General features: G+C 41.4%; 1 protein-coding gene across 2 annotated transcripts in view; it reads right to left on the bottom strand.

The window, feature by feature from the left end:
- Positions 1-15,999, bottom strand: part of PLS1 (plastin 1) — a 107,717-nt gene that overhangs the window by 71,192 nt on the left and 20,526 nt on the right. For both annotated transcript variants that reach the window (XM_033958793.1, XM_033958792.1), the window contains exon 2: positions 2,062-2,138. In XM_033958793.1, the coding sequence (XP_033814684.1) occupies positions 2,062-2,128 (67 nt within the window). In that variant the 5' untranslated portion in view covers positions 2,129-2,138. The remainder of the gene's footprint in view (positions 1-2,061; positions 2,139-15,999) is intronic.

The raw sequence follows: 15,999 nt of genomic DNA, 5'->3' as shown, positions 1-15,999 counted from the left end.
ACTCTTGCTGCAATCTGTTCTAACCTCGGAAAAGGCAACTCTAGTTCATAGATACAGGCCATATGGTTATGTACGTATATTACTATATATTGCACTAACTTTCTATAAACCAAAACAGGACTAAATACAAAACAAATCATTGGATCTGTCTAGGGGGAAGGGATGCATTGCCGCATAAAGCTTTAGTATTAGCAAAAAGATGTATTCTTTTACATCGGAAACAATCTGAAACCTCCACTTTCACCTTATGGAGAAATTAAATGTTTACATTGTTAAAAAATTGAATATTTGGATGTTAAGCAAGAGTCACTTTGATTGTGGAAATGGTATAAAGAAATTTGGTCACCTATATGGGATGGTTTGTCCCATAGGGCATGTAGTTTACTATTGAGTTCATGATGCTGGAGCTCTCAGGGGGTGGGAAGGGTAAGGGAGAGGTGGGAGGCGAGTTGTTTAGTTTCCAGTGTTATTCATTACATTACTTAAAGCTTCCATGAAGAATCCACGTGGGTACCCTTACATTTTCTGTTGTTTCAAAGGTTATTTGTACAAACATGTATTCCGTTATGGTGTATATTAATGGAAAATCAATAAAATATATACACACACACACATATACATATACACACATATTTATATATGTATTTGACTATTGCTACTTCCATGTACTGTAAGAGGCCATATTTACTGGGTGTGGTCTTTTATATATATGTGTGTATATATATATATATATATATATATATATATATATATATGCGCATTTACATATACACACATATATTTATATATGTATTTGACTATTGCTACTTCCATGTATTGTAAGAGGCCATACGCTCAAAGCCTTCTGGTCTCACTCTCTCCAAGATTCTGAATCTGAGAATCTCGGAGAGAGCGAGATCAGAAGGCTTTGAGCATTCGCAAATGCTCAAAGCCCAGTCCAGCCCGGCACAGGGAAGAAGGAGGATCTCCCTCGCACCGCTCAGCCCAGGCCAGCCCAATGAGGGAGGATCTTGGGGCACTGGCACGTCCTGTGCATTGGTGCTGGTGCCGGTGCCCAATCGGGTAAGAGATGTCTTTGCGGTGCTGGGGGTGATGCCGGTTCGCAGGCCAGAAGAGGGAGGAGGCGGGAGGAGGTTTTAGCAGCATGCGCGGTATACGCGTGTGCGTGCTATATAGAATTTTTTTTACAGAAATGCTTTGGACCCATGCGCTATACGCGTATGCGTGTTATACACATATGCGCATTATAAGCGTGAAAATACGGTACACATACACATATATAAAAGAAGACCACACCCAGTAAATATGGCCTCTTACAGTAGATGGATGTAGCAATAGTCAAATTTGTTTCTCAATCTAGAAGGGAAAACAAAGATCACTTATCTATGGCACACATCCTAAGCAGTTACCTTATTTTTCGCTCCATAAGACACACTTTTTCCACCCCCAAAAAGGGGGTGGAAATAAGGGTGCATCTTATGAAGCGAATACCCAATCCCCCCAAACCCCCGTTACCTTTTTTTTCATTCCGTCACCCTCCCTTGCAGTGACGGCTGATGCGGCTTGAGTCCTCTTCTTTTCCCTTGCAGCACACGGCTGCCTTCCCGAAAGAACTCAGGCCTGGGAGGGGGAGGCCTGCCTGCGTGCCCTGTCCCTACCTGCCTGCCAGCCACTAGGCCTGTCTGCCCTGTGCCCTGTCTCGGCCTACTACTAGACCACCAGAGGGGGGACAAAGTACAGAGCCTGGCAGGGAGGAGGGACAGAGTGCAAAGCTTGGCACAGAATGTGGGGTTGGGTGCAGAGCCTTGCAAGGAGAATTTGGTTCAGAATGTTTTTTTCTTATTTTCCCCTCTAAATCTAGGGTGCATCTTATGGTCAGGTGCGTCTTATGGAGTGAAAAATATGGTAGCTCAAATAAGATTAGTTAATGACGTGTTCTCCTTGAAGTATTATACCATATTGAGAAAGGTATACTAAAATGTTCTTTACCATTTTGTATATATGTATTTAGTGCATCTGGGCTATTGTAAGTTAGTTCTGTTCATTATATATAAGACGTACCTATTTTATCAAATGCTTCCTTTAGTTCTTCCAGCTCGTCACGTGAAATAACAGTAATGTTGTTCATCTTCTAACACCTGCAGTTGGGGAACATCGGATGTAAGTATTCCAGGGGGAAAAAAAAATCAGTGAACAGCATTACAGAAAGTCCATTGGAAAGAAGTGTTTGCTTAACCATGTAGCCTGAATCAAGGCATACAAGGTAAATATTGAGCTTAATCACTCAAGTACTGCTGACCTGCCTCTGCTACTACACATAATTACTGTGCCCAGATGACAGCACAGCCCTTTGTTGAAACAATGACTAAGGATCCGTCATAGGAAAATCTTTTGCTCCTCATATTTTAACGTGGTATAATATAAACCAGTGGACTCAAACTCAAACCCTTTGCAGGGCCACATTTTGGATTTGTAGGTACTTGGAGGGCCTCAGAAAAAAATAGTTAATGTCTTATTAAAGAAATTACAGTTTTGCATGAGGTAAAAACTCTATCGTTTATAAATCTTTCCTTTTGGCTAAGTCTATAATATTGTAATTTATAGCTACAGAGACATATGATCAAGAAACTGTTTTATTTTACTTTTGTGATTATGATAAACATACCAGGGGACTCAAAATAGTACATGGCGGGCCGCATGTGGCCTGTGGGCCACGAGTTTGAGACCACTGATATAAACCTAATAACAAGAATTATGGGGTTAATTCTATATAACTGGGTGCCTCCATTTAGACACACCCCCACCCCGAGGCTCTATGGTAGGCGCATGGGTTCATTATGTAATATAGTGTAACCTAGTATTAGTATTCTATAAATTATATTAGTGGAAACCCTGCATATATTCTACCCATGCTCTGCTGATGTGATACCTGTCTTGCAAATACAATATGCTATGCACGATAGGCATGCATTCATAGGTGGAAGACTGGCTTATATCTACATATATGAGTGCATATCACATATGTAAATATTAGTGCCTGGTATGTAGAATTGCCTTTCATGGGCATGATATTCAAAAAAATCTAAGCTCCTAAATTTAGGCTCCTAAACTTATGCCCTATTTTCAGCTGAACAATAACCTTAATTTTAGTTACCGTATGTTTATAAAAAAATAGGCATGCCATTTGCTTACTGTATATATTCAAACAAACAGAAATTTTATTAGCAAAAAGTAAAAAAAAAGTCAAACTGCATCTCAAATTATATTTGAGCCTTCCCTTCTCCCCATGAAATCCAGCATTCCTCCCTTGCCTTCTCTCTCTCTCTCCTGGGGTGTTTGGCATTCCTCCCCTTCCCTCCCTCCTCCTTTGTATCCCTCTGCTGCTGGCTCTGCCACCCAAAACCAAAAGAACTCCCCCATCCCTATCCCTCTCTCTCCCCCACCCAACTCCCCCACCAGGGCTTACCATTCCACCCTAGCGGCTGTCTCCTCAGTTAAAATGGCTGTCACAAATTCCAGTGGCAATCTCATGAGATTTCCTCTGGAGGTCGCTGCAGCCATTTTAAGAGTGCAGCCAGCACAGGCAGGATACTCCTGCCCCTGCCATATTCAGTTTCAGTTTTTATAGCATTATGTTCAGCATGGAAGTATTGTAATCTTAATTAAGAGCCCTTTCCCATACAAACCCTGAAGTCACGTTGCTGGTTTTATTACACCCTATTATATATGGTTGGCTTAGTATCAATAGTTATTCTGAGGATGTACAAATAAAATGTTCCTGCTGTAATCCCATAATTTGAAGTATTGGAAAGTTGATGATGGGAGATAAAGTTGAGAGCTCTGTTGCTATATGAAGGTGAAAATAATATAGTTGTTTTTCTACTTTCTGTTGCTAAAACTTGCAAGAATTTGAATGCACAAGGAAATAATTCATGCTTCAGTGCCTTATTTTGTAGCAATAACATGCTTCAGAGGCACCGTCAACTACTTAAAAAAATAAATAAATCTGGATTCACGTTTCCCTTCTCCTTGAGATTTTAATTTAATCATGGTCATGTGGCATGGAGGAGTAGCCTAATGGTTAGCCCAGCAAGCTGCTCCCCTTTGCATCTCTTTATGATTTTTTTTTTTTTTTTGTGAACCATCCAAGGTGCCTGCTGTACCTGAATGTACATTGCTTCAATAGCTTTCGGGCTTCTTATATACTCTTAAATATTCTTCTCTGTCCCTGAGGGGCTCACAATTAACAAAGAAATCACATAGAGCTGCAATGGGATTTGAACAATAGGCCCCTGATTCTCACCCTACTGCTCTAACCATTAAGCTACTCCTCCACTTCACATGGAAGTCTATTAAGAAGTTAATAAAAAATAGTGCATTGAACGTCCATAGTTCCTCAAACTGTCAGTACCAGAATACCTTACCAGTTTCACTTTGTGGTGGGATCAATCACCTGAATGTGCCAGGTATCAAGCCTAAACAACAACATCCATCTTTTTGTACATAAACGTCCCTTCCCTTTCTGAAATCTGAGTTAGACATCCATATTTGGCTCCTCCCTAGTCCTACCTGAAATACACCCAGATCATGACTCTTTAGTCATAAGGACATACTGTAGTTTTAGACATCGGGATCACAATATCTTGAACAGCACTTACATTCAATCAAAGAATACTACAAAATATATTTTCCCCCCCCTCCCTCCCTGGATGTGTGTGCAAATCAAATAGGAATTAAAGGCTTATACAATTACTCAGATTTAACAAATTCAGTTAATGGACCCCATATTGCTTTGAATAGTTTATTGTGACACAATATTTCTGAATTCATTTTTTCATATCGATAACATTGGCACAAATTTTGTCATTTTGCACCTACCACACAATTGACCTTAATTTTTTTTTTTTTAATCATTATGAGCTTCTTAAAGCTCATTAATGATACCATTAACCCTAATTTTGAAATTGAATTTTATTAATGTAGGTGCCTACACTTTAGGCACCTACAATTTAAGCACCGCGTATAGCAGGGGTAGGGAACTCCGGACCTCGAGAGCCGTATTCCAGTTGGGTTTTCAGGATTTCCCCAATGAATATGCATGCAAATGGATCTCATGCATATTCATTGGGGAAATCCTGAAAACCCAACTGGAATATGGCTTTCGACGACCGGAGTTCCCTACCCCTGGCATATAGAATTTCTCCCTTGGAGCATTCACGGTGACCAAAATTCTGACACAATTGTTAATCATTTGAATTATTATTTACCGTGTTTTAGCTTGAACATTTTTAATGCACAAAAAATTTGCCCAAGGTAGTAATGCTAAAATGTGAGTAAGATCAACATAGCTTAAGACTAATATTGTTTAGCAGTAATACATAAATACAATGTCTAAATAAGTATATAAAATTTCCTCACTGAAATTCCAAATCAGTTGCTGAGAAAATAGTAAAAAAACAAAACCAACTCTAAAGGGTTACTTGTATTTGCCTCATCCTGTAGATCAGGGGGAAGCACTTGCAGAGTCAGTCAGCCAAATCACTGGAACGATACACCTTCCTCTTTAGTCAGTCCAGTTCAAGTAAATATTTTCCCAATTTGGCCTGACACATCAATGAGTTTATTAGCCATGCAGTAAAGGATTTGTATTACAGAGAGAGCATGGCTGATGTAGTTATCATCAACAAATAATGCATACATTATTGAACTCTTACAGGAATGATATTCATATGAGTAAAATCTATAGCTGTAAACATGCCGGGAAAGAGTTATTTCAGATGCTCTTTTCTACTTCCTATCTTTTTTTTTTAAATTATTTATTGGAATTTATTAACCACCTTTAAGAGATTCACCCAAGGTGTACACCTATCTCTTCTGCTGAGTACACAAACATTTTAATAGTTAGGTATATAGATCTTTTCTGCTGCAACTGCCTGATTACATTTAGCACCTAAAGAAATGAGTTTAAGGTCTAATAATGCTTCAGTGGTTTGCATGGCTGTGTGTATGTATGGATACAAAGGTGAAGCTCGATACCGCCTGCTTTTTATAGATGCTCATTTGATCAAGTAACTGCTGCATCTACATTGTACGAACATGGGATGAACACAGAGGATCTAGAATCAGAAAATAATAGTAAATATTGAAGAACTAAGGCCAGTACTGGGCAGATTTGCACTGTCCATGTCTGTATATGGCCGTTTGGTTGAGGATGGGCTAAGGAGTGCTTCGATGGCTGGGAGGGTGTAGATGGGCTGAAGTGAGCTTTGACGGAGATTTCAGTAGTTGAAACCTAAGCACAGTACCGGGCAGAACTTTGGATTCTTGCCCAAAAATAGTTAAGAGGAAAAAGAATTAAATTGAATCAGGTTGGGCAGATTGGATGGACCATTCGGGTCTTTATCTGCCATCGTCTACTATGTTACTATGTATACATGAGGCTGGAGATGCTGCCACTTGACCTCAATGACTGTCATTTTCTACCTAGGCTGTATTGCCTTTGATTTTAGATTGTGTCATGGTATGTATGTTTTTTTGTATCATTGTGAGGCTCTCCTGTTCTTAATGGCTTCTGGCTCCTGAAACAATTGAGCCACAAATCTAGGTTCAGACAAAAGAGCCTCCTAATAAAAACTCACCTTCTCAGAGGGTTGCTATAGCTCCACCTAACCACTGGTTTCTAGATTGAACAGCCCTAACTCCCTGCTGGTGCACTGAATTCCACAAAATTCCAAGGACCCACTTTGTGAAGTCCTGTCCTACCCTTGTTCCTGCTTCCTTGCCTGCATTCTTACTTTGCTTCTGCTTTCCTGGAATTCTGGCTTGTTCTTAACTGATTACTCCTTGAACTGATCGTTTGGTTTATAAGCTCTGAACCTGACTCTGCTACAACCTGGAATTCCACCTTGGTGATCTCGGTACCCACTAAGGACTTTGACCCATCAGTTGCCTATAGCACAGTAAGCACCTGATTATTTTACTATTGGGGCAATATTATTTGTACACTACCGGTATTTTGCTATCCATTGTAAGATTTGATTTTCTTCTCTTGATGATTGAAACTTCTGAGTAGCAGCACCAAAAATGCTAACTTAATCCCTTAGAGTGTATACATGGGTTCAATAGATACAGGTGTTTTCCCTCTTTGAAACTGTTAGATATGACCCACAACAGTCAAGGTTTGTTTATACACTTGCCACTGCAGTTTTTTACCCAGATAGCATCAGAACCAAGATACCAGCCAACACTGAATATCTGGGTATAACTTGACGGTGCTGCCTATCCAGATATCAGCAATATTCATACCAGTACCTGGATAGGTAACCAGATAAAATTAAGACAGTTTATTGGCTGTCCTAGCTTTATTCTGGCAGTTACCTGGATTGAATATAGCCCCTAACTAGATATTTCCTGGTTCTGGTCAGACTCCACCCCCCCCCTAACTGGCCCCCCTACCTAGATAGTGCTGAGGTAATCTGCCCAAATTTTCTGTAGAATTAGTCAGGCAAGTGACCCATTCAGTGAGACTCATCTGAGTAGTCCTTCTAAATGTCATTTTTTATATTTAAATTTTCTTGTTTAACAACACAACTAAGTGGGGGAAAAAGGGGATCCAGTATCCAGCTTTTCCACCCAAGACAGTTGGTTAGTGTTCCACACACACTCCTGAAGAAGGCAATTTGCCAAAACACAGACCATGTTGGATCCTGGTTGTTTGTTTGTCTAACCTATATGGACTTCTCAGCAATGGAAATTTGATTAGGACATTACTATTTAGCATTGTGATAATAAATCTTCATTGGCTTCCCATCTGTTTCCAAATACAATTCAAACTCCTCTTACTGACCTACAAATGTGAGGGGCAGCTGAGTGAGTACATCTCTCTTCACTTATCTCCCCCTTTGTTCCCTCCCATGAGCTCCACTCAGCTGGTAAGTCCCTCCTATCTGTGCCCTTTTTTTTCAACTGCCAACTCCAGGTTCCATCCCTTCTATCTTGTTGCCTGAAGCCCTACGGCATGCTCTGTCTCTGACAGTGTTCAAGGCCCAGTTAAAAGCTCACCTCTTCAAGAGTGCTTTCGACTCCTAACTCCTCTCACCTTGGGTTCTGCTTCCCCAACCCTATATGGATTATCTGTCTGTCTCAGTGCTATATAAGTGATTAGTAGCAGTAGTAGTTGTGTCTGCCTGGATACTGGATCCTTATTTTTCCCACTTTGTTGTGTTGGTTTCTTCTTTTTTTGATTGGGATTTTCTTGCCCCCTTTTTTCCTTGCCCTTTCCCTTCATTTGCCCAGCTTCTCACCTTTTCTGTATGTTTAATAGTGAGGATCTTATATATATATATATATATATATATATATATATATATATATATATATATATATATATATATAAAACTCAAATGTGTATCATTTAGAAGGCATACAGTTGATAAACCTTGCAGCAAAAAATGAAAAATATGCAAACGCAAAAACAATCATATATACTAATCAATATTTACTAATTGTAGAGAAAAAAAACCTCAATAAATAGGCACACAAGGGTCAAATACATAAACCCTGAGACCTCATCATCAGTCTAAAAAAAAACTCTACTTAATTGTAATGTGTGTTTACTTGATGGTACTTTCAAAATCAATATCACATACTGCTTGCCATGGTAATAATTTCATTGTAGCTTTCTTTAAGGATATAAATATCTCAAGATGTGCTTAGGAATCCCTTGAAATATATATTTATGAAAGTGATTGTACAAATCAAACAATTAAGGATTTCTTACAATCCATTAGTCTACTACAGGTTGACAATCAACATATCCCAGCATTAAAACAACCCATCAACAAAAAGAAAAATAATTGCAGCAATAAAATCCATGGCCTCTGCTAAAGCTCCTAGACCCAGCCTGCCATCAGAATTTTGTAAGACTTTTCCTATCAACATATAATTGGGAATCCTAATAGCTAACTCACACTCAGCCAACCCTTAAGATACCTTCAGCTCTTAACTTCTTATTCTCTCAGACACCCAAATCTTTCATAATCTCGCACTAGCCCTCAGTAGGATCTTTCTAACTCTCTTTTCTTTTTCTAATTACTGACAGGCAGACCTAATTCACAACTTGGAAATGGCAGGGAGGACTAGAAGCGCCAAGGCTACAATCAAATCCAGCATTCCAGCCACAATGGGAACCCTGGAAGAGATCACGGACGGCGTACGAAGGGAGGAGGACTCAGGACGGCGGACAGAGGTCTCCGTGCAGACCGAATCCACCCCCCGGCACTACACTACAGTCTCCACGCAGACAGAGGAGGCTGCTCAGCTGGATGGAGCCCTCATGCAGGAACTGTGGAGCCTCAGGAAGGAGGTGGTTCGCCTGAGAAGCATCCGAGAGGATGAAGCCTACATCGACGGAGTCGTTCAGGAGTTGTCCCAAATTACAGAGCAGACCCACGACAAGTCCATTCTCGAGACACCCAAATCATCAGCTTTGAAGCCAACATTTGGGATACAGGAAATGGCTGGCGGCAATGACACCTGGCAGTTGGTGACCTCTTCCACAGGTAAACATAGAAAATCCCCCCCCCCCTTTTTCAATCTCTTCATCCTCTTCTTCTTTTTCTTCCCAACAGGCCAACCCTACATCAACCCCTCAACTCGTCCTGAAGAATAGATTCCAGATTCTTCAGGAAGAAGCTGCCGACAAGGTACAGGAGCAGGCCCAGCACGAAGAACTCGAAGAACAGGAGCAGGCCCAACACGCAACCCCATCTGCTGACCGACTTCCCCCTCCACAACGGAAGAAGCGCAGAGTTATAGTCATTGGGGACTCCATGCTGAGGGGCACTGAGGGACCAATCTGCAGACCGGATGCACAATCAAGAGAGGTTTGCTGTCTGCCTGGAGCCAAAATACGGGACGTCACCACCAGCCTGGGTAAACTACTTACACCTCATGACCATTTTCCTATGCTTCTTATCCATATAGGTACGAATGACACTGCCAGGAACACCCCGGAGACCATCACCAGAGACTTCGGAGCCTTGGGTGAGAGGCTGAAGCAGACAAGTGCGCAGGTAGTCTTCTCATCAATCCTCCCAGTTAGAGGCAAGGGAAGAGCCAGAGATGAATGCATCCTGAGAACGAACGAATGGCTACAAGGATGGTGTCGAGATATGAACTTCGGATTCCTGGATCATAGAGAGGCGCTACAGGGACTACAGGGACCAGACGGACTCCATTTGACCAGCAGAGGTAAGAACATCTTCGGACACCGACTAGCCCGCCTGCTTCGCAGGGCTTTAAACTAGGTAAGTTGGGGGAGGGGACCTACTCATATACTGGTGTGGAAAGGAACTATCCTGATGGGACGAGTCGACACTCTGTTTCCGAAGTAAGGACCCAATTTGCAAACAGTTCTCTAGGAGCCACACAGACTCAGTCAGGAATAGCCTTACAGGGACTCAGCAAACACAAACACAAAGTGTGGAGGGCCATGTATGTTAATGCACACAGTTTAGGCAATAAAATTCTAGAACTGGAAACTGAAATAAGGGATGCCAACCTGGACGTGGTGGCAATATCCGAGACTTGGTTCACGGACACACATGGGTGGGATATGGCTATACCTGGGTACAATCTACTTCGTCAGGACAGAGAGGGCAGGTTAGGTGGAGGGGTAGCACTATACATTAAAGAGGACATCAAAACCACCAGGATCACTGATGTCAAGTATACCGGGGAGTCCCTCTGGGTAAACCTGGCAAGAGGTGGCAAAAAATGCCTGTATCTTGGTGTGGTATACAGACCTCCAAGACAACCGGAAGACATGGACGCAGAATTAATTGAAGACATAGAGAATATAACTCTACGGGGCGACACTGTACTGCTAGGGGACTTCAACATGCCTGATGCAGACTGGAACACATTTTCGGCAACAACCAGCAGCAGCAGGAGGCTTTTGACCTCCATAAAAGGTGTACATCTCAGACAGATGGTAAAGGAGCCCACTAGGGCCCAGGCGATCCTAGACCTGGTACTCACCAACGGGGAAAGCGTCTCAGAGGTCTCGGTAGGAGATACGCTAGCCTCCAGCAACCATAACATGGTATGGTTCAACCTTGGGAAAGGGTCCCCTAAATCAATTACAAAAACAGAGGTGCTCAAATTCCGGGGCACCGACTTCACACGCATGGGAGATTTCGTTCATCAGACGCTGCAGGACCAAGCAGAGACCGGCAATGTGGAAACTATGTGGTCGTACCTGAAATCATCCACACACGAAGCAACTAATCGCTACATAAAATCAGTAGATAAACGACAAAGAAACAACAAACCCCAATGGTTCACTGAAGAGATCTCGCACCTCATTAAGGAGAAGAAAAAAGCATTTCTTTCCTACAAACGTACGCAGAGAAGAGAAACTAAAAGTAGAATATAAGACTAGATCTGCAGCGGTTAAAACAGCAGTTAGGGAGGCCAAACTTCAAGTGGAAGAAACTCTGGCAAAAAACATTAAAAAAGGGGACAAATCCTTCTTTAGGTATATCAGCGATAGGAAAAGGAACACAGATGGTATAGTACGCCTTAGACAACCGGACGGAAACTACGCGATGGCGGATTCAGAAAAAGCAGAACTACTAAATGAATATTTCTGCTCAGTCTTCACCTGCGAAGCACTGGGACACGGACCACAGTTGATGATAAAACAAGACGTGGATGACCCGTTTCAGAATTTTGTGTTCACACCTGGGGACGTCTACAACGAACTGGCAAGGCTAAAGGTAAACAAGGCCATGGGACCGGACAATTTACACCCAAGAGTGCTCAGAGAAGTGAAAGATGTTCTGGCGGAACCGTTGGCAGTGCTCGCCTCACCTCAATAGTGTGTAAACTCATGGAAACACTAATTAAGTATAAATTAGATACGATCCTGAACGAGGAAGATCTCCGGGATCCCAGCCAACATGGATTCACCAAGGGTAGGTCATGCCAGTCCAATCTAATCAGCTTCTTTGACTGGGTAACAAGAAGACTGGACTCAGGAGAGTCCTTGGACGTCGTGTACCTGGACTTCAGCAAAGCGTTTGACAGCGTCCCACACCGCAGGCTGCTGAACAAGATGAAATCGATGGGATTAGGAGAGACTCTAACTGCATGGGTTAAAGATTGGCTTAGTGGAAGACTTCAGAGGGTGGTGTTTAACGGTACCCTCTCTAAAATGTCGGAGGTGACTAGCGGAGTGCCACAGGGTTCAGTCCTGGGCCCACTCCTCTTCAACATATTCATTGGGGATCTTACTCTAAGGTTACTTTGCCTTGAAGCCCTTTTCGCTGATGACGCCAAACTATGCAATATAGTAAACGGCTATAATCTACAGGATGCTATGGAGCAAGACCTGCATACTTTAGAAAGTTGGTCCTTGAACTGGCAGCTGGGCTTCAACGCCAAGAAATGTAAGGTCATGCATCTCGGTAACGGAAATCCTTGCAGAACTTACACCCTGAATGGAGAAACTTTAACCAGGACTACGGCAGAACGAGACTTAGGAGTAATCATCAGTGCTGACATGAAAGCAGCCACTCAAGTGGAGAAGGCTTCATCTAAAGCACGGCAGATGATAGGTTGTATCAAGAGAAGCTTCGTCAACAGGAAACCTGAAGTCATGATGCCATTGTACAGAGCCTTGGTGAGACCTCATCTGGAATACTGTGTGCAATTCTGGAGGCCACATTACCGTAAGGATGTGCTCAGAATTGAATCGGTTCAGCGGATGGTCACCAGGATGGTCTCGGGGCTAAAGGGTCTCCCGTACGAAGAAAGACTGAGCAAATTGCAGCTCTACACTTTCGAAGAGCGTAGGGAGAGGGGAGACATGATTGAGACATTTAAGTACATCACGGGACGGATCGAGGTGGAAGATGATATCTTTCTTCTCAAGGGACCCTCGACCACAAGAGGACATCCGCTCAAACTCAAGGGAGGGAAGTTTCGTGGAGACGCCAGGAAGTACTTCTTCACGGAGAGAGTGATTAAGCATTGGAACAAGCTTCCAGTGCAGGTGGTCGAGGCACGCAGCATCCTAGACTTCAAGAACAAATGGGATACCTATGTGGGATCCCTACGAGGTCATGCTAAGGGATAGGGTCACTAGGACTTGAATGAGCGGGTCAGTAGAGTGACAGTATAATTACAATTATACTTTAGGGGGTCAGTAGACTTAAGAGGGTGGGTAAATAGTGTGGGCAGACTTGATGGGCTATAGCCTTTATCTGCCGTCATCTTTCTATGTTTCTATGTTTCTTGAAGCAAATATCATCATTCTAACAAAATCTAATAGAGACCCTCATTCATCCCATCGCCCTTTAAATTTTGACTATAAAATATTTGCTACACTACTAGTTACTAGACTTGAAATAAAAATAATGACATTTAATTCACACAGAGATTAAGTAGGTTTTCTAAAAGATAGGTTTGGTGCAGATAATACAAGATTATTTTGTCATGTTCTCCATTCCACTCTATCAAAGCAGCAAGCACTAACAATGACTGTTTCACTAAATGCTGAAAAAGCTTTTGATAGGGTAGAATAGAAATATCTATTCTGTGTCCTTGAACATTTTGGTTTCCCAGGTGAGTTTATTCATATGGTTCATATTATGTATAATATGCTGAATGCTAGAATCATGGCAAACAAAGAACTATAGTATTTCAAACGTTTACCTTATATAGAGGTATTCGTCAAGGCTGCCCTATGTCCCCCTCTTTTGCTTAACTTACTATTAGAACCCCTATTAGCAGTAATTAGACAGAATAGTTCCATCAAAGATAGGCAACCTGGAATTTAAGCTATCAGTTTATGCTAATGACATATTATATTTATGCAGCCCACAATCATCTCTTTTAGTCTTAGTGAATTTAATATCTCAATTTTCTTCCATGTCTGGTTACAAAGTGAATTGGGATAAGAACATAATAGCCTTACTGGGTCAGACCAATTGTCCATCTAGCCCAGTAATCCGTTCTCACAGTGACCAATCCAGGTCACTAGTACCTGGCCAAAACCCAAAGAATAGCAACATTCCATGCTATCAATTACATTACATTTCTAGACTGCAATACCTCACGGATCGATGCAGTTCACAAAAATAGAAAACTGGACATTCCCAGTGAACTACAAAGTAGACATCAATCAATTCAATTCTCTAAAAATTTTACAAACAAGACTGATTTCGGTAACTTTCTGTAATGTATATAAGAACAGGACCTGCCAAATAGCAGACTATGGACTTTTCATCCAGGAATTTGTCAAAACTTTTCTTAAAACAAGCTACGCTTTCCACTTTTACCACAACCTCTAGCAAACGCGTTCCAGATCTTAAGTGGAGTGAAAAAAATATTTCCTCCTATTGGCTTTAAAAATATTTCCCTGAAGTTTCATTAAGTGTCCCTAGTCTTTGTAATTTTTGACGGAGTGAAAAATCGATCCACTTGTACCCGTTCTACTCTACTCAGGATTTCGTAGACTTTAATCATCTCCCCTCAGCTGTCTCTTTTCCAAGCAAAAGAGCCCTAACCTTTTTAGTCTTTCCTCATATGAGAGGAGTTCCATTCCCTTTATCATATTGGTTGCTCTTCTTTGAACCTTTTGTAATGCTGCTATATCTTTCTTGAGATAAGGAGACCAGAATTTAACACAATACTCCAGATGAGGTCACACCATGGAGTGATACAGAGGCATTATAATATCTTTAGTCTTCTTAACCATCCCTTTTTAAATAATTCCTAGCATCTTGTTTGCTTTTTTGGTTGCCACCGCAGATTGGGCGGAAGGTTTCATCGTATTGTCTACAATGACACCCAGATCCCTTTCTTGGGCGCTAACCCCCAAGGTGGTCCCTAGCGTCCTGGTAACTGTGATTTAGGTTATTCTTCCCAATATGCATCAATTTGCATTTGTCCACATTAAATTTCACCTGCCACTTGGATGCCCAGTCTTCCAATTTCCTAAGGTCTGCCCACATGCGTTTTAACAACTTTGAACAGTTTAGTGCCATCTGCAAATTTAATCACCTCGCTCGTCGTTCCAATTTCCAGATTGTTTGTAAATAAGTTAAATAGCACCGGTCAAAGTACAGATCCCTGCGGCACTCCACTGTTTACTCTCCTCCATTGAGAAAAATGATCATTTAAACACTACCCTCTGTTTTCTATCTGATAACCAATTCCTAATCCACAACTAAACTTTGTCTCCTATTCCATGACTCTAATTGTCTCAGGAGCCTCTCATGAGAAACTCTGTCAAAAGCTTTCTGAAAATCTAGATGCACTATATCAACCGGCTCACCTTTATCCACATGTGTATTCACACCTTCAAAGAAGTCAAGCAAATTAGTGAGGCAAGATCTCCCTCGGCTGAACCCATGCTGACTTAGTCTCATTAAATCATGTTTATCTACGTGTTTCAGTTTTATTTTTTATATTTCCCAGATCTCCCCTGGAACACTTTTTAAAAATCGGCGTAACAATCTTCAGGAACTACAGATGATTTTAGTGACAGGTTACACATCACTAACAGCAAGTCAGAAAATAAAACCAGAGTTAAGAAACAATATCATAGTCACCCTTATGTTTATTTTAATGGGGAGACTCAATACTCTAAAAATGATGGTCGTCCCAAAAATACCATATGTACTATCCTTTACTATTTCCTACTTCCTTTTATAAACAATTAGATAAATTATTAACATCATTTTTATGGAATAATAAACCTCCTAGAATTTCTCATAAAACTTAAAGCTACTAAAGAAGATGGCGGTGTAAATTTTCCAGAGCTTTTAACATATCATAAAGCCTTTATTTTACTATAAGGAGCAAAATGGATATGCTTATCTGATCTCAGTAAACCATCGAGATGGTTACAACTTGACCTCTGATCTCCTTGATCCTATTTCTTTATACCAGGGGTGTCAAAGTCCCTCCTCGAGGGCCGCAATCCAGTCG

This window comes from Geotrypetes seraphini, chromosome 9 (assembly GCF_902459505.1).
Source record: "Geotrypetes seraphini chromosome 9, aGeoSer1.1, whole genome shotgun sequence".
Classification (NCBI taxonomy): Eukaryota; Metazoa; Chordata; class Amphibia; order Gymnophiona; family Dermophiidae; genus Geotrypetes; species Geotrypetes seraphini.
The sequence above is the reverse complement of the archived record's forward strand: the minus strand, read 5'-3'. Positions and strand labels throughout refer to the sequence as shown.